Source organism: Lissotriton vulgaris, chromosome 3_1, assembly GCF_964263255.1.
Source record: "Lissotriton vulgaris chromosome 3_1, aLisVul1.2, whole genome shotgun sequence".
NCBI classification, from domain to species: Eukaryota; Metazoa; Chordata; class Amphibia; order Caudata; family Salamandridae; genus Lissotriton; species Lissotriton vulgaris.
Window position 1 is genome coordinate 1,106,125,910 of NC_141689.1, and position 25,952 is coordinate 1,106,151,861.

Sequence of the window (25,952 nt, forward strand, 5' to 3'; positions counted from 1 at the left end):
CGGCGTCGAGGAGTAGAAGTCCACCACCGTCGTCAGCACGACGTTCGGTGTTGAGGGCAGGTTCCCCTCCGTCGTCATCAGTCCATCAGCGATTGACGTCGAGGAGCAGGAGTCTTCCACCGTCGTCAACCTGGTGATGATCAGCTTCGAGGATTGGAACTCCTCCACCGTCGTCTCAACGACGATCGGCGTCGAAGGAGAAGAGCCCTCCGCCGTCGTCATCACGGCAACGTTCAGCATCGAGCAGAGCCCCTTCATCTGTATCTGCACGACGACGTTCGGCGTCGAGGCGCACAACCCCTCCACCCTCGTCGGCTCATCAACGTTCACCGTTGAGAGGAAGGGATGTTCAGGCGTCGTCTGCAAGGGATTCGACGTCGAGAAGTAGAGAATCGTTATCGAGACCGGATACAACAATATACCGGAGATCGAAGTCGAGAAGGAGGTCCGGATCGACGTCGAGAGGCGCACGTCCGACGTCAAGGCCTACCTCAGTGAGGTCTAGAGAAGGATCGGTGGTTCTGGTGACAGAATCCGTGTCACGCCATTCTTCCTCTCATTCCTCCAGACATCCTTCGACGAGATCTGCCTCTTCAGAAAGGCATTCCAGCAGACCTACTCATAGATCTCCAACACAGCACAGGGAGGCTTACCCTGCTGTGCACTTGTCTCTAAGATGGCTCCTCCCCCTGCATCACTGGAATAAGGATACAGGAGCAACACAGCGGATGCAAGAATATGCCAGTCCCCTCCATAGGTCACCTTTACAAAGATTGGTGAAGGAAGTGGACAGATCGCATTCTTCCAGATGTGAGGAGCGCACGGGCAGGTCACGGGAACGAAGACATAGTTCCCATCGCAGAAAGAGAAGGACACCGTTGTGGTCTTCTTCTTCCACCTGATCATCGAAGAGGGATTATTACCCTACCCTATCGGACAGCCCGTTATCGAGAGTGTCTCCGATAGATGACATCAACACCTACCATGATGTGCTTCAGAGAGGGGCTCAGAAGCTGAACATTGAGATGTCTACCCCTCAGGGGGCAACAACAGTGATCTTTGAGACTCTGCATCAGAGAGCAGTGTCTCGTCCATTACTTCCCCTGGTTCCTGGGCTTCTGGAACCAGTGATGGACATTTTCCTGACGCCAGCTACGAACAAGGCCGCACCAGCTTGAAATCAGAAAAAATACAATCCGGCCTCCACAGACCCTTTCTTCTTGAAGACAGATCCGCCTGCAGACTCAGTTATCATTGCGGCAGCGAGGAAAACTCATGATGTGGCTTCGTCTTCATCGGTTCCCCCCTATGAAGAAAGTAGGTCCCAGGACTCTTGGGGACATAAGGTTTGCGGCTCTTCAGCTTCATCATTAAAAGTCTCCAGTGCTGCAGCCTTATTAGGTCGCTATGACAGAGCCTTGTGGGACTCCTTGGACCGCTTCAAAGAGAAGCTGCAAAAAGAGGATCAAAAGGACTTTGAAGAGATCATCACCAAGGGGTCGCTTGTTGCCAATCATGTGATCAGCACGGCAGCGGACGGCGCTACACTATTGGTGCATTCATATGCCCATGGAGTTTGCACTAGGAGATCCTCCTGGTTGAGACTGACAGCACTCAAGCCGGATGCACAGCAGAGAATCCTAAATCTCCAGTTTTGCAGCTCCTCTCGGTTTGGCACCCATACAAATGAGGAAATGGGCAGGATGAAGGCGGAAATCAATACCCTCAAAACCATTGGCTTGGAGAAGAAGAAGGAGTTCAAGCATCGATACATGCCCAACCAGCACAAGGGATACCAACAGAAGGTTCAAACCCCTCAATGGTCCCAAGGAAAAAAATCAAGGCAAGTCGCAGTATCAGGGCCGTAAATCAAACAGAGGTAGAGGTGGTCACCAGCATCAGTCCTTTACCATGGCCAGATCGGCAGAGAAGCCATGAGCAGTGAGCTTCCTCTGGCGTCTTTGCTCACTCCAATGGGAGGAAGTGCTTCACATCATCTGGCAGAGTGGTGCAGCATCACAAAAGATCGTTGGGTACCCAATATACTGCGCAATGGATATGCAATACGTTTTCGTGTGCTTCCAATGGACATTCCTCTGAAAAGATCTCAACCTCACCAACTAAAGTTGCTCCGGCAGGAAGTGGCAACCCTTCTGAGAAAAAAGGCCATGGAAGAGGTTCCTTCTGCACAGCGAGGGAAGGGAGTCTACTCCAGGTACTTCCTTGTGCCCAAAAAAGACCAGGAGCACAAGTTCAGGCCTATCCCGGACCTTCGCCTGCTGAACAGAGTCATCGTGAAGGAGAAGTTTTGCATGTTGGCCCTTCATCAAAAATGTCCACATCTGCAAGCATGAGATTGGATGTGTTTGGTGGACCTCCAAGATGCTTAATTCCATATACCCATTGCTTCACGTCATCGCAAGTATCTGCGGTTTGTGGTTGGAGACAGGCACTATCAATACAAGGTGTTACCCTTCGGGCTGAAATCTGCAACACGAGTCTTTACCAAGTGCATGGTAGCGGTGGTGGCTGCCCTACACAGAAGAGGCCTGTTCTTCTACCCTTACTTAGACAATTGGCTCTTCAAAGGGCCATCTCCTCAACAAGTAAGGAGCGATGTCCAAGTCTGTCTACAGCAACTACACAAACTGGGTCTTCATGTCAACATGGAGAAGTCTGTACAACAGCCCACCATGACGATCCACTATCTGGGATGGACTCTGGATACAAACAAAGGAAGAGCATTTCCTTCAGAGGAGAGACTTTCTTCAATGCAGCAGAAGTGCAAGGCTCTGCTTCAGACAGATCGCCCAGCAGTCCGACAAATGGCATCTCTGCTGGGGTTGATGGCCTCCTGCATATTTCTCATTCCCAACAACAGGCTGAGAATGCGACCGTTGCAACAAGATCTAGAAGACAAGTGGGACCAAGCAACGGGTCGCTGGGAGGATCGGATCATGCTCTCCCAAGCAGCGAAATCCTCCATCAAGTTGTAGACTCGCCGCAGAATCTGTTGGTGGGAGTCCCTTTCCATCAACCAGTTCCAGTGCAATCGTTGATAACGATGCATCTCTGCAAGGGTGGGGGCACACATGGGGTGCCTTGAAATTCAGGGCACATGGTCCACGAAAGAACAGTCCTACCACATAAACATGTTGGAGCTACGAGCAGTCCATCTTGCTCTGAAAGCTTTTTTGCCTTCGATCACGTCCATCTCGGCCCTGATTCAAATAGACAACACGACCACCATGTATTATCTAAACAAACAGGGTGGTACACGCTCTCGCCCTCTCTCCCGGGAGGCTCAAGCAATCTGGCACTGGCTTCTGGCTCGGAACCTCTCCATAGTGGCAGTGCACCTTCTGGGAGAGCAGAATGTCAAGGCAGACGCACTCAGTCGGCACTTCAAAGATCAGCCAGACTGGGTGCTGCACGATGAGGTGATGGCAGATATTTTCCAACAGTGGGGTCGTCCATCAATAGATTTGTTTGCAGACCACAAAAACAAAAAATGCCATACCTTCGCATCCAGATTCCACTGTCCAGGGACAAGGGGGAATTCGCTTTCGATGGATTGGTCAGAGACATTTGCTTACGCCTTTTCTCCTCTGCCTCTGATCCCGAAGGCGGTGTCCAAGCTCATCAGATCCAACATGAAGATGATTCTGATAGCTCCAGACTGGCCACGGCAGTGGTGGTATCCGGACCTTCTTCAGTTATCGGTACTCCCCCACAGGAGGCTGCCGTACAGAGCTGACCTGCTGACCAAGATGGACAGGAGTATTCTCCATCCCAGCCTTCCCTTCCTGAACTTGGCAGCATGGCTCCTGAGGTCCTACAATATGAACACTTGAATCTGCCGCAGGACTGCATTCATATTCTGAAAGAGGCTAAGAGGCCCTGCACAGGAGCGTCATACGCTTTTAAGTGGACGATTTTCTGCCTATGGTGTGCTGAAAATCATTTTGACCCTACGAAGTGGCAGGAAGAAGTCATTTAATTTCAGTAAGCTTTATTCCTTGTCTTCTTTATTTAGCTAAAGCGGGTTTGAAATATGCCTTAATCAGGGCTCATTTGTCAGCCATTACGGCATACTGAAAGTCACCCAGACAACCTTCCTTTTTCCAAATGCAGGTTAAGGATTTCCTACAGGGGTTGAAGAAAGTGTATCCCACGGTTTGACACCCTTCTCCTCCCTGGGAGTTGAATCTGGTGCTGTCTAGATTAATTGGTCCTCCTTTTGAGCCCATTCACAAAGCCTCTTTGCAGCACCTGACGTGGAAGACCGCTTTTCTTTTAGCGATAACATCAGCGCGCAGAGTAAGTGAGATCCAAGCGCTGCGTGCAAAAAAACCTTATGCTGTGTTTCACCACAACAGGGTAGTGTTAAGGGCTCACCCTGCCGTTTTGCCAAAGGTTATATCTGATTTCCATATTATTCACACAAAACTACAGAGTAGAATAGGGCCCAAGGGGAATTATTGTTATAGACCTACATGCACCTTGTCCCCCAACTATACATATTCAATACACGGAAGGTGTTATAGGTCTTACATGCAGTCCAGACACATTAGGGGAATCTCAGAAGTATTCCACAACCAAGGCTGGAGTAACAGGATAGATAGAGGGATACAAAAGATGTGAAAAGTACCCATCAGCCCACTCAGTAGTGGAGGCTCGTCATTTGGGATTTTCAAATGTAGAAAGTTGGTGTCCAACCAGCACTACCTTCAGTGAATACTGAGGCTAGCATAGGACCCAAAGGTTGAGCTTTCAACCTGAACAAATGACAGCACAAGTGGCTGAAAAAGGGGCTTAGTTGCAGTGCTCAAAGATGTGAAAAAAGGAAAATGATCCAAGTGATTATAAAAATACCTAACTTGACGTCAATAAGAAAACTTTATTGGGTGTGCCCGTCAAGATGGTATGATTAAAAACAGAGTGATAATAGCAAGAAAGATGATTAGCTATTTACCCGAGATGTTATCTGGTCAACATGTTTCAGCCTGTAAAGGCTTTCGTCAGGACCTACGTATCACTACTGCAACACTTACTTTGTAACGTGTAAAAAAAGAAAGAATAATCTTTTCAAGGGTGGTGTATCCCCTCCCAACTTTGTGGGATCAGGAGCCTCACCTCACCTGGCGACAGCTCAGGCTAAAGGAGGCCACGCACTCTCCGTCGTTGCCTCTGGCTTGAACTGAGAGCCTCGGCCTCGGCAGTAGTGATACGTAGGTCCTGACGAAAGCCTTTACAGGCTGAAACATGTTGACCAGATAACATCTCGGGTAAATAGCTAATCATCTTTCTTGCTATTATCACTCTGTTTTTAATCATACCATCTTGACGGGCACACCCAATAAAGTTTTCTTATTGACGTCAAGTTAGGTATTTTTATAATCACTTGGATCATTTTCCTTTTTTCACATCTTTGAGCACTGCAACTAAGCCCCTTTTTCAGCCACTTGTGCTGTCATTTGTTTATTTATTTATTTATTTATTTATTTATTTTATGGAGTTTGTAGAGCGCGCAGCTACCCCCGAGGGGGTGTCCCGGCGCTAAAATCCAGGGGTACCCAAGTGAAAGGGGAGGTGAAAAAGAAGGAGATAAAGGGGAGACTAGAGTCCGGAGAAAAGCCAGGTTTTAAGTTTGGCTCGGAAGATGGTTTCAGAGGGACAAAACCTCAGCTCAAGTGGAAGGGAGTTCCAAAGTCTGGCAGCAATGACACCGAAACCTCTGCCACCGGTTCTGGACAGTCTGAAACGGGGCGAGATCAGGAGGCGGAGGTCATTGGATCTCAAGGATCTGGTGGAGCGGGATATCGAGACCCGATTTTGCAGGTAAGTAGGACCGAAGTTGTTGACGGCTCGATAGGTAAGAGTGAGGACCTTAAACTGGATGCGGCTAGCCACAGGGAGCCAGTGGAGTTTCCTCCGGTATGCAGAGACAGATTGACGGTACGGGATATTACCGATCAGTCTGGCTGCAGCATTCTGGACAATCTGCAGCCGACCAATCAGGTACTGGGGAGCCCCTGCATAGAGGCTATTGGCATAGTCCAAGTGGGACGTGATAAGGGCCTGGGTGACTGTGCGGCGGGAATCCATGGGGAGGTAAGGAAGGATCTTTCTTATCATGCGTAGTTTCATGAAGCAGGCGGAAGTAACTTTATTGATCTGAGTTTTACATGACAGGGAGTCATCAAATTGGAAACCTTGTTCAGGTTGAAAGCTCAACCTTTGGGTCCTATGCTAGCCTCAGTATTCACTGAAGGTAGTGCTGGTTGGACACCAACTTTCTACATTTGAAAATCCCAAATGACGAGCCTCCACTACTGAGTGGGCTGATGGGTACTTTTCACATCTTTTGTATCCCTCTATCTATCCTGTTACTCCAGCCTTGGTTGTGGAATACTTCTGAGATTCCCCTAATGTGTCTGGACTGCATGTAAGACCTATAACACCTTCCGTGTATTCCATATTATTCAGTCAATCTTCCTACCGTCCTTTTTTCCAAACCCTGCGACTCCAGCGGAGAGGTCGCTGCATTCCTTGGACATCAAAAGAGTGCTTAAATTCTACCTGGAGGATACCAAGGGCATAAGGAAATCGGATCAATTGTTTCTGAATTATGGGGCCATGAGAGCAGGTTTCCCAGCCTCCAAAAGATCCATTTCAAGATGGATAGTGTCCTGTATAAAATTGGCTTTCCAGTTGGCGCATTAACCCTTGTTGTTGTCTCCTAAAGCACAATCCACTTGGGGAAAAGCTGCCACAGTAGCTTTCTTGCATGATGTTCCAATGTCAGAAATTTGCAAGGCTGCTACCTGGAGATGGGTTCACACTTTCACAAGGCATTATTGTCGAGAATTCGATTCCAGGGCTGATACTCAAGTGGGTCAGGCCTCCTAGAGGAATCTATTCAGATAGTAATCTATCTATCCAGGCTTAGTTATCTGAGCTGATTGGTTAATTTATCGTTATGTTTCCTTTGCCCGCAGGTGGATGAGGTAAGACTTGCTATTCTATTCTAGTGCTTATGACTAATGTTGAGGATCCCCTGGAAGAGAATGATTAGTTAGTTCTCTTCCATGGATATCCTAATCAAAGTCATAAGCAACCCTCCCACCTCCCTGGGCAAAGGATCATTGTATTTTTTAATGAGGTAATGTCAACTCTTTGTGTCATGGCATTTTGAGTCACCGCAAAGAACAACTGACCTAACTGTCACCCCTGAGGCATGATGGGAAGCCTTAAAGGCACGGTGCCAGTTTATCTCTATGTTGCTATGAGTTAGCTTTTCATTCTTTTTAGACTATGTTTTTGCAATGCAGCCTGTGAGCTGTATATGCTTTCAGTCCAATGTGAGAGTTTTCTTCTGACTGCTAAGCATTAAAACAGGTTAAAATCATGTTTTTCTGTTGTTTTTCCCTGTTTCTAATGTATGCTTTTATGATATAATGGGAAGTCCTTACAGCATTATTCAGCTCTGGTATGTAGAAGGCTGCAGTTGCTTATTTATATATATATATATATATATATATATATATATATATATATATATATATATATATATATATATATATATATATATATATATATATATATATATATGTGTATATATATATATGTATATATATATATGGAGATACATATATGTGGGGCACATATATGATTGTGTTTCCGGGGTCCTGCACATGAGCGGTAATATTCTAGTGCTTATGACTTTGATGAGGATGCCCCTGGAAGAGAACTAGGATTACAGGTAAGTAACTATTCCTTCTGTCCCCGTTTGCCTCTCCCCATCTGCCTTTGACCCTATACATTGATCCGCCGCCTTTTGGCTTGGTTTGTACTATGCATACTACATGCAAAAGCTATAGGCTAGTAAATATGTAACCCGCCTAGTATTTGCCATCCTGAGGAAATATTTATTTCTTTATTTAGAGTTTTATATAGCGCTAGCTAAGAGCAGGCAAAACTGTATATTTGTCGACAGTATTTGCCTTGAATTCTCACTAAAAGTGCTCCACTGCTGCTACCCATGCTTTTTTCAATGCACATTCCTTTGTTTCCTTTTTGCCACAATAAGCAACAGCAATGGCAAAACACATTTTATGAGATAGTGGATAATTTGCAAATCAACTACCAGCCTCCTCGGAGTTGACCTCCAATTGCCCTAGAGTTGCACACACCAGCAGTCCTTGCCGCTTTTTTTGTTCATAATTAAAACAAGACTGGACATGAACTTGTCTGCTGCTTTCATAATCTGCAGTGCAAAGAAGCCTATTGGCCCAGTGTTCGTCAAGCAAGTACTCTTCTCAGTGCTTAATGCGCAAAAAAGTCATAAGTGCAGGTGCCCAAAATAGTGCATAGCAGTAAACTTCCGGCCCTGACAAGTGGCGGGGTTGCTGACTACCAAGACTGCATAATCTTGATCCCACCTCATGGCTCTATCTTCCACCACCTAACACTTCCTGTCTCTTTAGTTCACTCCTGCAAGTTCATTTTCATCTCTGCTTTTTCTCTTTCTCCCTGTTTTCCTGTCTTTTTCTAACTCTCCTTTCTCCTTTTCTCTCCGTTTTTCTTGGTCAAGGTCTGATGATGAAAAATAATTTCTGTCTCAAAAATGTGTGCCGTGTGCACTACCTGCAGACTCCTGTACAAATTTAGCACTGTTCATACTTCTCCATCTTATCCTCATTCCTATCCCCCTCCTGGCAAGCTTTTATTGGTAGTAAGGATGGTGGACAGCTGAGGGATGAATGCAGTAGATGTTCACGCCTCCCCAGGGGTAGCAAGAGCTAATAATACAAGATATATATATATACATGTAATTGTGATATAACATAATCGTCAATTAATGCATAATTTCTGCTTCACTCTACAGTAAATAGTGCATTCAATTTTATTTGCTTATCACTGCATTAAAATGGTTGTATGCAATATTTCAATGCCTCGTTCTGTTTTACGCAGGGCTGAACAATGCTCCGATTTGCAGCGTGCAAGATGATGGCTTGTATCCTGGAAGACCAAATAGTGTCTCCAAGCTCACGCCGCGAGAAAGAGAGCTACTACTGCGATACCTGCAGCCCCCCTCCAGAGGCAGGGGGCAGGAAGGCACCCTAAACCCGCTGCATACCCTTCTGGGTACCCCTAGACTGCAGGATGGAGGGAGAGTCCTACCGCGGCCCGGTTCCCGTGAGTGCTGAAGCATTTGGTGCCAGTCAGTAGGGCTTGACTGGAGGGCGTTAGGGTTCAGTGGCCTCTCCACCCTCTTCCAGGAACGTGTCTGTTGTGTGACTGCTCTGCATGCTTTACCTCGTTCTGCAACCTCTGAGAATGTGCGTTGTCTCTGGAAGCTTTCTTTGAAATGTAATTTGAATAGTTTTTTTTAATCATTCTAGAGCTAGAGCCTTTGAAACATGAACGACGGCAATTGCTTGACGAGGCAAAACCTGGTGACAAATCAGAGGTTTGGAACACTTGCTCAATGCTTTTTTAAGTTTTCTATATTAAGATTCAAAATCTTATTTGCTTCCACAAACGAATATTGGAGAAAAACTATTTCATAGATTATCCTTCACATACTCCATTACCCTGGTTCAGTATGTTAATCTGTTATTAAATAATGTATTTACTAAACTCCTACATACATCTTCCTTGTCCCAATCCATGGCATGATACAGGTCTCGCTTGAATAAAGGAAACAGAGTATTATGTATGCTGCAATTCAGTCCACAAAAAACCACCACTGGGTCTGGGCTCCCAGCTGCACAGCTTAGCCACAAGCTAATGATAAAGAAAAAGAGAAGTGCCAGTGCCGCTACTTAGTTAACCTGTATCATTTTGACAAAACATGTGAGTGAAACACTATGTTCGATGTTTTTTGTTTACTTTCAATTATTTTATTTGATTCAGAGTTTATTTTCTACTCTTGTATTGGAATTTTTAATTTTTCAAATTTTCATTTTTTAAGACCTTATGTACACAAATGAAAAAACAGCAACAATCCTATTTACAACAACACTTTTACATTTCAATACTCAAACTTTCACTCATTTCCTATTTACAACAACACTTTTACATTTCAATACTCAAACTTACACTCATCCCTCTCTCATACCATTACAAACAACGAAAATATAAATATTTAAACAAAAGCTGGAATAAAAATATTCACAGCAAACCCATACACTATTAGTTTTCTCAAAGAAAGCTTTTTAATTCCAGTTTCTATTATTTTTCTTCTATTTGGGGCTTTTTAAACAGTCTACGCGTTTCAAACTCTCATTATTTGGGAGTTCTCATCAGGACCATAGTCTGTAAAACAGAAAGAAGAAACCTTTCTTTAGAACATGAATCTCTGCTGCATAGGTGTGCTGCCTACTCCATTACGACTAGCTTCCTTATCTTGTGGTTCTGAAATTCTGGACCCTGCTGTAATACCGGTACCGAGGTCCAACACTCGTGTCACAAAATATCGTCGTACCCTGACGAATTTGGTATCGGCAGACGGTAATGATTAGGACATTATCCCTGTATGTTTGCGTCGTGATTGAGCGATGCCAACACCCTCAAATCGTGGTTTCCGTTCTGAACCCTCGGACTCCATTTTGTGAACGGCATCCATCTTATGCCTTGCCCTCATATAAGTCAATTGATTAAGGTCGAGCTTGATCTGAAAGGACACGTCCACCTTAGCTGACTTCCCCATGACCTGGCCGAACTGACTCCACCGCCTCCAGCCAAACCTGTTTGGGCAGCTCCTCGCCCAGTGGCCGAGTAAGATATCATCAAAGCACAACATGGCATAAACCATTCACCACATACAGACCATGTTTTCTACACTCATACACCTGTCCATGTTCCTTGTTTATGGCCAGTTTTATGACAAGGAGGTGCCCTGTTTTATTGGGGTTTCATCGATATCTGATTGTAATTCCGGGCTGGGCTGGGTCATCTATCACAAACTGGACATCTAGAATATGGGTTGGCCAACGTGACTGTGTATTTTGCTCTATTGTGTAAATATGTCTATGACCGTATTGTAAACTCAAGAATTCTTGCCTGAAGTGTAATATTGTGTATAAAAGGAGAAGGCTGGTTCTGTAAAAACGAACAGTCTCCTGAGAACTTACGACCCGTGCTGTCGTGCTTCTAGGACACATGTTACTTGGTTGCAGCCAATAAAACTCGATCTCTGACTTCACCTAGAAGACTCTTGGTTTCTGTGGTCCGGAACAGGAGGAACTCAGAGGTCTTCGGGTGTTATCTCCTGGCACCACCGGGTTCCTAAAAACCCGGCACCTCAGTCTTACCTCTCTTCTATCAGAGTGCACAGGATGGTGGATATTCCCGGCGTATTGTCAATTCTAATGCAAGAGAAATTGACATAGTCACAATTACCTTCAAACCATATCCTTCTTTTGCAATCAAAACCAGGAGCATTCATACATGGCTTACTTATTTATATGTGATAGTGTACAACTGTGTCTTGCGCCTGCCTGGCTCACGACCCACTAAAAGGAGGAGGACAACCAATGAGTTTGGGCTTTTTTATACTTTCACCTCTTTTGTCTCTCAACAATAAAGAGTATGTTCTTACCTTGGTGAAGGGCTCAGGTTTCTGTGTACAAAAGCTTGTGTGCCTCCGCCTGTAAAACACACCACGGGTCGTATTAATGATTTTACGGTTTACAAATTTGGTGATTTGAGAAGGGGTTGAGTCGGAGGCCGGTTACAACCTCGGTGGCTTCCCAGTGTCCCATTGTACATACCTTTAGAAGTCGGGGCACGGTACTTCAAGTGCTGTCTCTGTTCGTTTGGAAGTGTTGCGTGTGAGGTAAATTGCGCTGATTTTTGGGTCCGCAAAGGATCGCGGGAGATGAAGTCCGACGTAAGCCGTGTCGTTTAAGTAATGCATACGGGTCCCGCGTTTTTTTGTCCATTGGGCTATTATCTACTGTATAGTCTCTCCCAAAGTCGGGTGTTATGATGTCCCTATTGTCCATAAGCTCTATTTGGCACTGCTGTGTAATTTCTTTTGCATTTATCTGTGCGATTGTTAATAAACACCACATGTGTGTTCACGATGGATTATGGGATATGTACTTGTCAATTTCTCTTGCATTAGAATTGACAATATGCCGAGAATATCCACCATCCTGTGCACTCTGATAGAAGAGAGGTAAGATAAGGAAGCTAGTAGTAATGGAGTAGGCAACACATATGCAGCAGAGATTCATGTTCTAAAGAAAGGTTTCTTCTTTCTGTTTTACAGACTATGGTCCTGATAAGAACTCCCAAATAATGAGAGTTCCAAGACTGTTTAAAAAGCCCCAAATAGAAGAAAAATAATAGAAACTGGAATTAAAAAGCTTTCTTTGAGAAAACTAATAGTGTATGGGTTTGCAGTGAATATTTTTATTCCAGCTTTTGTTTAAATATTTATATTTTCGTTGTTTGTAATGGTATGAGAGAGGGATGAGTGAAAGTTTGAGTGACGATTATTGAAATGTAAAAGTGTTGTTGTGAATAGAATTGTTGCTGTTTTTTCATTTGTGTACATATGGTCTTAAAAAATGCAAGTGTGAAAAGTTAAAAATTCAATTACAAGAGTAAAAAATAAACTCTGAATCAAATAAAATAATTGAAAGGAAACTAAAAACATCGAACATAGTGTTTCATTCACATGTTTTGTCAAAATGATACAGGTTAACTAAGTAGCGGCACTGGCACTTCTCTTTTTGTTTAGCAATACAGTCCATTCATCCATAGTGGGCGCCACAACTTGGCTAGTATACTCAGCACCCTCTTGTTTTTTCCAGGATTCAAGGATCATCAGAAGCAAGTCCATTGCTGCTCTCTGGTGTCATTTTATGCCCTCTTGATGGACCCCTCCACTGCCTTAGGGTACATTTCAGGGTGCAGAGTCGCAGCTGCTAGGCAATAGAAAGAGTATTTGACAGAGAATGCACTGTATGCTATTTAGCTGATCATGCACCGAGAACTTATTCATATGCCAGGATCCCCAACAGCGAAGGCCACATAAGGGGTCACCTCTTAGGAATATTGCTTTAACCAGGCAAATAAAGACAAAGCTAAAAAAAAACTAATCTGATAAATGATCTCCTTCTATGCATTTTAAATGGCTACCTTCTTGAAACCATCATTATCACTTGTATGGCTTTTCCTCTACAATAACACACACCAGCAGTGTATACCACATGGGTGTGGTATTGCACCTTTCTTCACAAAAGATAAATATAAATAAACCTCTACCCCGCTAAATCCTCCCTAGAGAGCCAGCTGGTCACATAAATCACTGGTAGTAGCTAGGAGGTACCAAAGATGAATTATACCACTGAAAGTGAATGAGGGAAACCGTCCTTTTTAAAGAAATATCTCCACTTGAGGTTCGGGAAGAAAAAAATTCATGATTCACCTTAATGTCTATTTTCTTTTATAGCGAATATAAGCCTACGATCGCCAACACACTTTTATTTGCTCTCCTGGATACCTGTTTTGATACATCTAATCAGTAAGGAGGAGAAACAATATATCTAATATCAAAATATTTTCACCTATTCTGACTCCTCATTCTTTCCGTTTGACATTTGTCAAAGCGGCCTTCTGTCCGGTGGAGGCTTCTGAATGGTCCGGAGGATGCTGGGTATGTCACCCCCTTGTGGCGCAGTTAGGGTGGGAGGGCTTGCATTTGATTATATCTAAACTGGAGTATCCTGTCTCTAGAGTGGGACCCACCTCATTCACAAGGCCTGTGGAGCGGAAAAGTATGGCTTAGATTATGGTGACAGCCCACAAGGAATCTAGGGGCATATTACCAACGAGTAGCGATATTTATTAGTAACTAGGCTTTGCAACAATTTTTTTATCGCTAAGCATCGCCAGAAATTATTGCTGAGATAACTTGCTATTAGCAACGTTTATCTCCAAAGTGAAAAAATTTCTGGCGATAGCGTGAATATCGCTGAGAATACAGCGATATTCACGCATTAGCGACAAATTGCTCTTAGCCATGTTATCCACCTCCCATTGGATAACATGGCTAAGAACTGGTCTGAGCAGGCGTTAGTTTTTGGCGATAGCGGGAATATTTCCATCGCTACGCCCGCCTTGCTAATAGGCGATAGCGACGTTAGCGACTGCTTTCAGTCGCTAACAGGTTGGGTACGCCCACTTTGCATGTCATTAGCGATAAATATCGCTGACATGCAAAGAGGGCCCCAAACCGCTCGCTATCGCCTAAAAGCTGTTTCTAACATCAGTTAGTGACAGCTTGCTAATAGAGCGATAGAATTATTACCGCTTAGCGGCCACAAACGACCGCTAAACCGACGATAATTGCCTATCGCCCCCCCTTGGTAATATGCCCCTAGAGTGGAGAGGGAGATTATTCAGAGCTTGGTAGGTGCTGGACCTCCACCAAAAAATGACAGGTGTCCTATCTGTCCTATTTAAATATAAAGGGAAGAGGGGATACCCGACCATTTTTGACAGATATCTCCAATCTGCTAGGCGTTAAATCACCCCTTAGTTCTTTCTATGTTGTGGCCTTTTAAAAGCAGGCATTGAATGCATTATACTTAAAATAGCTGCAGAGATTCCAGGTCCTTTTGAAGACGGTCATCTTTCAGTGCACGCAAGTTTACCATGAGCCAAAGGGACATTAATTCATTAAAAAAATGGGTTGCATTTCCTAAGAATAATACCGTATTGAGGAGAGCCACAACTTAGTTGCAACTGTGTACAATATATATTATTTTAAAGGAAAATGGTTTGTACTTACCTGGTAATTTCAGTTTTTTTAAACATCAGTGGCTCGCGCACCTGGCCCATACCATCGAGGTAACGTGTGTTAAGCCAAACCCTGTCAGGGTTTAATCGGTCAGCCAGCTTTGGTAGAGATTTGTGAATTTTGTCCCAGAAAGCAGAGAAACAAGCACAGTGCCTCCAAGCCAAATTCTGTGAAACTGCGTAGTTAAAACTGGACATTTTTTATTTGTGTTAAAAAATGGAATCCTCAAGCCTAACAATTGCCCCAATAAGAGCTGCTGTGATGATAACTGGGACCTCTCAGCGGTAGACTCCAGGAGCTGCAGTTTATGTTCTTTTCGGTTGGCCCCGAGTTACACTCCATCGCTGTCTCCTAGAGGACAGACTCAAGGCAATCTGCATACTTACACGCTGAGAGCATCTTTGATTAACGCCTGCTCTGTATCTATGCATAGGCAGAATATCTTTGACCTACTCACTGATGAACTTCTTGACCTTCTATTTATCACCGAAACCTGTTATCAAGTGACTCCAGTCTGGTGATTGAGATGGCCATCCTGGATGGAATTAAAATCATTAGGCTCGATCGCTAGGGAAGTCGGGTGGGGGTTTAGCTATTGCACTAAGCCTAAGGGATGATTGGGATTGTTAATGGAATGTTCTTAATGAGTTTGCGGCCGCAGAGGCTCTTGGCTTCTGTATCAAAGCTTCCCCTCATTATTCTGTGGGTGGAGTCCTGATCTATCGATCTCCCGGCTCGGCTGGCTCGTTCCTTGCTGCCCTGGTTACTGCGATTACCACACTGGTGCCACAATGCTCCCAATCTTTAATTCTTGGTGATTGTAACATTCATGTTGACAATAGTGACTCAGGAGGCTTTAGAAATTCTCGACTCCCTGGACCAAGTATACATTAAGCAATGGGGTTACTCGTCCTACCCACCAATGGTGGGCATATACTGGATCTTGTTTGCTCCAATTTGCTGATTTCGACTTAACCTACCCTCCTTGTTATTTGATCTGACCATTTTCTCATTGAATTCTCATGGCAGTCTGACCTTTACCTCTCAAGGGTGAGCTGTTAATAGGATTAATCCTAAGGAATTTAAAGAGGTACTGGCCGGGTCCATCCCTGTGCTCTCAGGTGATATTGAGAAGGCCCTAGGCAGCTACCACTCCTGGCTCAATGGTGCGGTCGATCAAATGTCCCCTCCTTTCTGTGTGAAAGGCTGCAGGAAATCTCAAGCCTTGGTTTTCCTGCCACCTCAGGCTAATTAGACAAAAATGTAAGCAGCTTGAACATAAATAGAGACATAAGTATAGCCCATCTGACAAAGAGGATCTAAAAAATGCTCAAAAGGTGTACTTTGCTGCCATCTGTAAAGAAAAAAGTCAGTACTATGAGGAGCATATCGCCTAGTCGGCCAACAAAGTCAGAGACAGTTTTTCCATTATAAAATACTTCAACTCCTCCAAAGCTGAGAATCGAGCCATATTGGCCTCGCAAGATTGGTGCAAGGGATTGGCTGACCACTTCACGGACATGACCAGACTTATCCAAGCTAACTTCAACACCACTAACCTTCAGAAGACAGCGACTGCCCGCTCTAGCTCTAAGGACCTGATCCCGCAATATAAATTTGAGACCCTTGAGGCCATTTCTTTACAGGAGTCTCCAGTGGCACTTAAGTCCCTTAAATCAGGCTCTCCTAAGGATCCTTGCCCACCCAAGCTGCTTGCTGATGCAGCTGGGATCATCAACCCGGCCTTTAATATGCTTCTTAATTTGTCCCTATCCTCCGGTAAGGTTCCTGGGGCCTGGAAGTAGGCCATGATCATTCCTCTTCTCAAGAAACGGTCTCTAGACCCCTCTCTACCCTCCAACTATCGTCTTATCTCTCTTCTTCCTGCAGTGTCCAAAATTCTTGAAAAACTGGTTAATACTCAAATGCCTGACTTTATTGAGAGATTTAAACTTCTCCACCCTGCTCAATCTGGCTTCTGAGCCCGGCATAGCATGGAGTAAGCACTGGTCGAAATATCAGAAGCTATTCGGAAGTCCCTTGGTGCGGGTGACAGGGATGCCCTGGTGTTGTTGGATTTCTTTGCCACATTCGATATGGTCCCCTGTGCTCTTCTACTGTCCCGTCTTCGGACTCTTGGAGTAGGTGGTCTAGCCTGGAGGTGGTGTGAATCATATTTGGCAGATAGATACCAGCAGGTCTGCAGCCTCACACTAAGCCTTAAATACTGGGTTCCTCAGGGCTCTATACTTAGCCCACTTTTATTTAACATCTATATGTTGCCACTTATTCGGTTAGCCGAAGATTTTTTGGGTTAAAGTTATTTTGTATGCTGACGATACTCAGCTCCTGTTTCCCGGGACAAGTACAGCGGGTCCAACCTCTTCCAGGCTAAAACCTGTCTATCTGCTGTTTTTCATTGGTTGGCTGAAGCACAACTTAAATGCAACGCAGACAAAACAGAGATTCTCCTCTTTGGGAACTGCTCCATGCAGCTCTGGCGCTCTTTCTTGCCAGATGAGTTCCCTCTACCTTCCCCCCCATGACGGTCCGGTAAAAAACCTGGGCATTTTGTTTGATGATAAACTTTCTTTTGGTCTGCAGATCAAAAGGTTATTGGGCTCCTGTTTTAGCATTCTGAAATCTCTCAAAAAGTTTCTCCCAATGCTCCCCATCTATGCTGGAAAAACGGTTATCCAAGCTCTGATAACCTCCCGCATAGATTATGCCAATGCTCTCAATGTCGGTTTGCCCGCCCTCCTACTTAAGAAACAGCAGGTGATCCAGAATGCAGCAGCCAAACTTTTGCTCAACCTTCCCAACCGAGCAAATGTAAGTTCTCATCTTCACGATCTGCACTGGCTTCCATTGGTTATGAGGGTGAAGTTCAAGGCCCATGTGACGGTGCACTCTGCATTTTTTAGCCATGGCCCAGCCTACCTTCAATCCAGATTCGGGTTCTATTCCCCTGCTAGGCAGCTTCCCTCTTCTAACAAAAGTCTGGGGCTTGCAAACAGAAATCCGGTGGCAACTCTCCGGTCCATCTAGGGGCTAGGTCCTGGAATCAGCTTCTGTTGGAACTTCGTGCTGTCCGCTCCTCGAGTATTTTCAGGAAGACTCTGAAGACATTCCTCTTCAGATAATTCTCGACTGAAGCTGTCAGTCAAACTCTTAGGCTCTCAACAGGATACTCCTCAGAGTAGTCGCGCGGGGTATAAATGCCATTAATATAACATATAAAAATTAAGGCACATTTTTAAACAAATTGTTTTACAAAACATGATCAACTACCTATATGACTCTGGGGCCCATTACGATGTCGGACGGATTGCCCACGCCAGGCCGGCGGTGGCTACCGCCAGCCTGGCAGGGGCGATCAGCCCGACATCCGCATTTTTTTTCCCCCGCCATATTAGTATGGCGGGGGGACCTCGGCGGACGGAAAGACCGTCCGCCCTTTTTCCGCCCAGTCGCCTTGCGTCCGGGGCGGAAAAGGAATAATATGTTGGCGGTATCTATCAGACACCACCAGCCATATTATGATGGGCAATTGTGGATGCCTTTCTGTGGCGGCAATGCCGCCACGGAAAGGCATGCGGAGAATCCCTGCGGAGGCCCGTTGCGGGCTACCAGGGACTCCGGGGGGGGGTGGGGGGTGCACCTGGGGGGTACCAATGGTACCTCCCAGGAGTTCCATGCACAGCATGGCAGGCACCGCGCAGTGCCTGCCATGCTGTGCATGGAGAAGCACAGCATGCTTTCCTGCCATTGTGGCGGGTGGTGCTAAGTGCATCGCCTGCCACAATGGTAGGAATGAGGGATGCGCCCGCCACTGTGGCGGCGCATCCTAATGCTGCCGACAGGACCCCCGCCCTTATGGCGGGCGGTCCCTACTACCGCAAGGATGGCGGGTGGGCAAAGTCCGCCCGCCATCCTAATGAGGCCCTCTGTGACAAGTATGACGGATGTTCTGTGTGCGATATTACCAGTGCATTATGGCCTATTGTATTTGTAATATGGCAGACAGGATATAATGTTTTGATGGCATATCCGGTCAGCCAAATCTAAATAAGGCCCTAAATGTCTACACAAAAAGTACAGTGGTCCCAAAATGCATCTACATAAATTTGACCCCATATCTGGAAAAAAATGCTGACCATGGTGGGAATTTCCTTTGACCACTGGTTCTAGTTCCTGAATTGTGGGTTTTGCACATCTTACGTACAACAATTTAGACAAAAATGCCATTTGCAGCTTGAAACCGGCTCCTAATAACTTTTATTGTTGTTATTGGTGTCTATTAATTCAAAATGGTATGCTTATTTAACAGTAAAGCTTTCTTATTTTTTCTGCTGAACATTATCCACTGTCCAAAACCACATGTGCCGCAAATGGACCCAGTAGAAATGATTTACCTATCTGCTGGAGTGGAAAGCTAGATTCCCTTGTACCTTTCTAATGAACTGACTTTTCAGAGAACATTTCTGGCATTTAGGACATGATATGTTTTGTGATTAATTTAGTAAGACAGTGAAATATGGCATAGTAAATTATACCTTCTGCAGCACCACCGTTCGGATTTAACAGATACTTCTCTGAATACTTTATTTTTCCATAGGAGGAACCCTCAAAGAATTGTCCCACCCACAGTGCTGGATCTACTTCCCCGCGGTCTACGAGCGTTTCCTCCATGCAGAGAAGGGGCCTGCCAGGAAATAAACACCCTCAAGGCATCCGGTGCCCAGTCTGCAAATTTCAGGTAAGAATAACAAATAATCACCGATTGTCCTTCCAACTTCAATAATCACTGATTGTCCTTCCAACTTCAAAAAGTCACTCCGAGGTGAAACTAGACAATGCTTACTTGACTTTGAAAAGAATGCTCAGATGACGTATCTCTTTCCGGTGCATGCCTCTCTATTCAACATCTAGAGCCACAGAAATCTCGCAAAGCAGTGAAGCAAGTAAAGTTGCTGTGATTTGTTGCATGAATGGGAGCGAGCAGAACTGTGGCTATATCAGTTAAGATTTGGGACTGTTCTGCTTTCTCCCCGTGCTGGTGCACTTTTTGCTGGAGCACTGCAAGAACTATACTTTAAGACATTTCCCACTTTGAATGTGTGCTGTAGAATGCAGTACACATACAAAGGTGGAAACACTAGGAGAAATGAAAACATTTCTCTTTGTTACACTTGCCTCAGTGAGGCGCAGGATTTGGCACAAATCCCTGTCTACAATTCTTTGTAGATAGGGATTTGCGTCAAAACTCATGGTTGGTTGCATGGGACACCCATGCACTACCAATGGAATGCTCCCTTGACACAAAGTAACGCAAGGCAGTGTATTGGTGTGCGTTGCGTTATTTGAGGTTACACTCACACGAAAATCTGAATTTGCATTGGATTGTAAATCCCAGAGTATACTTAGCATTGGGTTGGCATTAAACAAGTAATACAAACCCAACTCAAAGTGTCGGTAAAGGTAGCAACCTCTACAACTGTATGACTGTAACTAGTCTCTTAATCTGCTGTGTCAATGGATGAACACACTCGTTTTACATATGTTGAGGGGTAACCCGTTCCAGAGTAAGAGAAGAACATGCTGTGTTTCCTATGCTAGAGGAATCTTCAGTTTTGGATAAGGCAATGAAGTTACAAATGCAGCTCACACCTCAACATATATAATAAAAAAACCATATATATATATATATATACCGAAAAAAACATAGATTTCAAGCACGTTATAGTTAGGAATTAGCATTTAAAAAACCTTAGAAATTCCCTGAAAAAACGATAGGTGTCAGGGGCGTTATAGTTAGTTGGGCATTTCACATGTACAAAACCATAAAAATTCCCCCGTTATAGTTAGTTCAGCAAACTATAACTCGCGTGCTCGCAATGCACTGCTGATGACGTCACATATTACATCACTCATGACATGGTCATTGACATCACTGATGGCATCACTGATGACATATCAAATGGCATCACTGATGACATCATCCAGTGAATGTGTGTTTGTCTGAAAAATAAATATGTTTTATATATGTATATCTCAAGGTCAATGTTAGAATAAATGGGTATACAAGTGTCTAAATGGATGTTTTTTTTGTAGTAAAATTGATTGTATGACTGATTAAGTGTATCTTAGTGAATACATGGGTTAGTGAGTAATATTTAAATATGTAAATATCTGTATCAGTCTCTCACTTTGTGTATAAGTGGCTGTATGGGTTGGTGAGTAGCTACATGAGTGTCTATATGGGTTTTTAGTTGGTTTTTTGGGTATCAGTATGAGTGTCTGCGTGTCTGTATGGTTCGGTGGGGGGTATTTCTTAGAGCATAGATGCATGAATGAGTGACTCACTGTTTGTATGTGTTGAAGACAGTATCTGTGCAGGACTGTATGGGTGGATGACTGTGTATTTGGGTGTCTTAGTGAGTGAATGACTCTCTCAATAGTGTCTTTATTTGTAACTACATATGTTTTAAGCTAGTATATGTGAGTATTGGTGTATATAAGTGAATATATGTGAGAGTGAGAGATTGGAAAAGTTCCTATATAAATAAGTATGTTTCTATAAGTGATTGTATAAGAGAGTAAGTATATGTCAGTTTCTGTAGAAGTAAGTGTGGTGTGTGTGTATAACTGTATATATAACTAAATAGATTTTTGATACTTTGTTTGCATGTGTGACTATGTGTGTGAGTAACTCTATGGATAAGTGTCAGTGTGTAACAGGATGTTCTCTTCCAGGGGATCCTCATCAATAGTCATAAGCACTGAATATTTGCGCCCATGTGTGGGACCCCGGAAACAAAATTAAAAATATATATGTAAAAACACATATATCTCGCTCCCCATATATGTACATACATATATTATTTTTCTCACACCAATGCAGCTCCAAAACTGAGGCTAAAACAATGTAAACACATGTACATGTACTGCAATTAGTAAGGAAACAAAACACATTAGGTCAAATTTCCCTTGAACTTTGTGTTTTAATGAGTAAAATCACTCATAAATCCTGAAAACTGCTTATCAATAGACATTGTTAGCCCTCAGGCTGCATTGTAAAACAATAGCATAGAAAATGAAACCATTTTCAACAAAAAAATTGGCACCGTGCCTTTAAGGCAGCCCTGACCCCAGGCTTCCCATCATGCCTCAGGGGTGACAGTTAGGTCAGTTGTTCTTTCCGGCTCATTCAGTCAGGCCCCTGGTGAAACAGCTCCCTTTCTTTTTGACTTTCTGTCAAAAAATATTCTTGTTAATCTACAATTTTTGCTTTCACTCGACGTCTTTTAGACCTAGGGTGCTACTACTACCTTTTTTAGGCTTAAAAAAGGTGTTTTTTCTGTCAAAATGCCTTCCCTTTTTGACAAATGCCCTTCATGTGGAAGGAAGATGGCCAAGACTGTCACTCATTCAGTGTGTATCCTGTGCCTACCAGACTCTCATTCTTCGAAAACCTGTGAACACTGCCAGGTTTTAACATCCAGAACTCTCAAAGACCGAGAGAGAATTCGAGTTTATGGACTTTCTGAGAGAGGAAGATCTCCCAAGAAGCAGAAAAGTCGGAGGGCGCGGTCGACGTCGAAAGAAGCCCCGACTTGTTCACCTTCGGCGTCGGAATCGGCGTCAAAGAAGCAGTCGACGGCGACGAAGAAGACGTCTTCAGCGTCGACATCCAAGGTACCTCCGCTACAGACAGCATCGAGGGGTAGGTCGCTGTCGAAGCAGAAGAGCTCGACGGCGAGCCAACCGACGTCGAAGCAGCATCGTCATGCTGTGACCTCGAGGCATTCTCCGTCGACGCCTGGCCACCGGCGTTCGGCATCGAGACAACCTCCGTCGACGACTAGTCATGGTCGTTCGGCGTCGAGGGAGTCTCTGCCGACACATTGTCGATCGACGTCGAAGCAGCCCACTTCGACTCCCTGTCAAAGGCTTTCGACATCGAGGCAGCCTCCGTCGCATTCACATTCGACGACGAGGCATCCTCCCTCGCCGCCAGAGCATCGGCGGTCGGCATCGAAGCAGCCTCCCGTCGTCATCGAGCAGGCATCCTTCAATGGCGAGACGCTCTATGTCGAAGGACAGTCATCGACACTCGAGGTCGGCGTCGAGGAGATCACGGTCGACGTCGAGGGAGCGTCTATCTGCTCGCCGCTCGGCGTCGAAACAGCCACCGTTGACGGATCAGCGGAGATCCAGAGAGCGGGGCGTCTCACAGCCAGTGAATATCTCTCCTTCAAGATCACAGGAGAGATCACCTTTGAGGCAGGTGGTGCATGAGATGGAGAGTGAACCTTTGGACCAGTCTCAAGTCCTAAGGTCTCAACTGGGTTCCCCAGGATCAGCATCGGCTGCGGGGGTGGAGAAATCACCATTACAGGATCCTCCCGCCAAGAGAAGGAGGGTTTCAGAAGAGAGAGGTCGGTCGAGGTCTTCCTCTAGACGGTCTGTAGTGAGCCTGTCCTCATCCTCCTCGGCATCTCGAAGTGGCAGATCTTCGGATGGGGAAAACAGCTATTCGGATAGGGAGAGGTCAAAGTCCCCTGCAAGGTTGCAGCAGGATCAAGCGGATCAGCCTCCCCCACGTTCACGTTCACCAGTGCAGGATCGCACCCAAAAATCTCCTCCTGTTCGTCTTTCCCCAAGGTGGTATAGACCTCTTCACCACTGGGCCAAGAACAAGGAAACGGCGGATCGGTTGAGGGCGTATCGAGATCATACCTCCCGCCGCAAAGAACGGTCTCGTTCTAGAGGGCATTCAAGTAGAAGAAGATCTAGTCACAGGGAGCGATCTTGTTCTAGAACGCGCTCAAGTAGGAGAAGATCTAGGTCCAGGCGGACTCATAACTCGTCAATTTCATCGAGGACCCGATCGCACAGGAATTACTCTCCGACCCTAACAAACAGTCCACGCTCGAGAATATCTCCAACAGAGGATATTTTCTCGTTCCAAGACCTCTTGGGCAGGGGAGCCCTGAAGCTAGGAGTGCCTATGACAGCTCCGCAGATCAAGACGACGGTCATCTTCGAAACCCTAAAGCACAGAACGGCACCCAAACCCTTATTGCCGTTGGTCCCGGGTATCATGGATCCGGTGAATGAAGTCTTCCTGACTCCGGCGACGGTGAAGTCAGTCCCAGCAAGGATTCTCAACAAATATCGTCCTCCTGAAGAGGATCCTCTGTTCCTCAAGTCCGATCCGCCGCCAGATTCAGTAATCATTGCGGCGGCTAAAAAATCCAATGCGATGGCCTCCTCATCCACGGTACCGCCGGATAAAGACAGCAAGCTACAAAACTCATGGGGGAGAAGAGTATGTAACACCTCAGCTTCTTTCCTCAAGGTCTCCAATGCGGAAGCTCTGCTGGGCAGATATGATAGATCTCTGTGGGATTCGCTTCAGAGGTTTTCTTCAAAACTTCCTAAGGAAGATAGAAAGGACTTCGAGGAGATTCTGATGGAGGGCAGTCAAGTCTCCAATCATATTATAGGGGCGGCGGCAGATAGAGCAACGCTGGTGGCGCATGGGTATGCGCGTGGAATCACAGCGAGGAGATCCTCGTGGTTGCGCCTAACAGCATTGAAACCCAAGGCTCAAGCCAGAATACTTAATCTTCCTTTTTCAGGCACATCTCTCTTTGGGGCGAGTGCTGATGAGGAGATGCAACGGATGAAGACGGAGTTAGACACCCTTAAAGCCGTGGGGCTTGAAAAGAAAAAGGAATTCCGGAAGAAATTCCGTTCGGACAACAAGGGCTCTTCGAAGCAGAGGGTTCAAACCCCTCAGTGGCAGAAGGGCCAGAACCAGCAAGGCCAACAAAAGTCGCAATATAAAGGAAAGCGCAATTCCAAAGGAAACGGAAATCAGCGCAGAGGCAACTGCTTCAATAAGCCTCAGCAGAAGCAATGAGTCGTCACTTCCCCCAGCGCCGTTGTCCACTCCAGTGGGGGGAAGCATTGCGCATCACAGGACAGAGTGGCAAGCCATTACAAAAGACCAATGGGTGTTGTCTACGCTGCAGAATGGGTACTGTCTTCGTTTCCATCGTCTACCTCCATCCGTTCCTCCGATGTCAACGTCAAGCCACCAGCTACAAATGTTAAAGAAAGAAGTAGCGACACTCCTCGAAAAATCAGACATCGAGAGGGTGCCGGTGGCTCAAAGAAGGAAAGGAGTATATTCAAGGTATTTTCTGGTCAGAAAAAAGGGCCAAAAGGCGGAATACAGGCTGGACTTGAGAACACTCAATCTACATGTCAGAAAAGAAAAGTTTCGCATGTTGGCGCTTCACCAAAATATATCCACATCTCAGGAAGGGGGATTTGATGTGTTCGATGGACCTTCAAGGTGCCTACTTTCATGTCCCGATACGGCCCGATCACAGGAGATTCCTTCGATTCCGGGTGGGGACCTCCCACTACCAGTTCAAAGCCCTGCCGTTTGGGTTGAAGTCGGCCCCCAGGGTGTTCACGAAGTGTTTCGCAGTGGCGACAGCAGCTCTACGCTGCAGGGGGGGTCTTTGTATACCCATACTTAGGCGATTGGCTGTTGAAAGGTCCAACTCCAGACAACGTAAGGAATCAATTCCAGACATGCATAAAAATCTGTCAGCGTCTAGGTCTGCATGTCAATTACAGCAAGTCTGTCTCCCAACCCACTCAGAAGATTCACTTCCTAGGAGCTCTGCTAGACTCCGAGGTAGGAAAAGTGTTTCCTTCGGAGGAGAGACAGTTTTCGATAATGCTCAAGTGCCAGCAAGTTCTTCGCAACAGGACTCAGAAAGTGCGAAAGATAGCCTCCCTCTTAGGGTTGTTGGCTTCATGCATCTTCTTAGTACCGAACGCCAGACTTCGGATGCAACCTCTTCAGCAGGATCTGGAGGACAAGTGGGACCAGCAATCAGATCGCTGGGACGATCAGATCACTTTGTCGGAGGTAGCTCGATCTTCCATCCTGTGGTGGACAAAGAAGCAGAACATGCAGGTGGTAGTTCTCTTCTATCAACCTCCTCCTGCACAAACGATCATCACAGACGCGTCTTTACAAGGCTGGGGGGCGCACCTGGGACCTCTCCAAGTGCAGCGTCTGTGGTCGTCCAAAGAAAGCACC

General features: G+C 45.4%; 1 protein-coding gene across 1 annotated transcript in view; it reads left to right on the top strand.

The window, feature by feature from the left end:
• Positions 1-25,952, top strand: part of LOC147727495 (uncharacterized) — a 507,629-nt gene that overhangs the window by 170,917 nt on the left and 310,760 nt on the right. Inside the window, exons 3-5 of the mRNA XM_086963127.1 lie at positions 8,977-9,201; positions 9,408-9,475; positions 19,440-19,580. Of these exons, the coding sequence (XP_086819253.1) occupies positions 8,977-9,201; positions 9,408-9,475; positions 19,440-19,580 (434 nt within the window). The remainder of the gene's footprint in view (positions 1-8,976; positions 9,202-9,407; positions 9,476-19,439; positions 19,581-25,952) is intronic.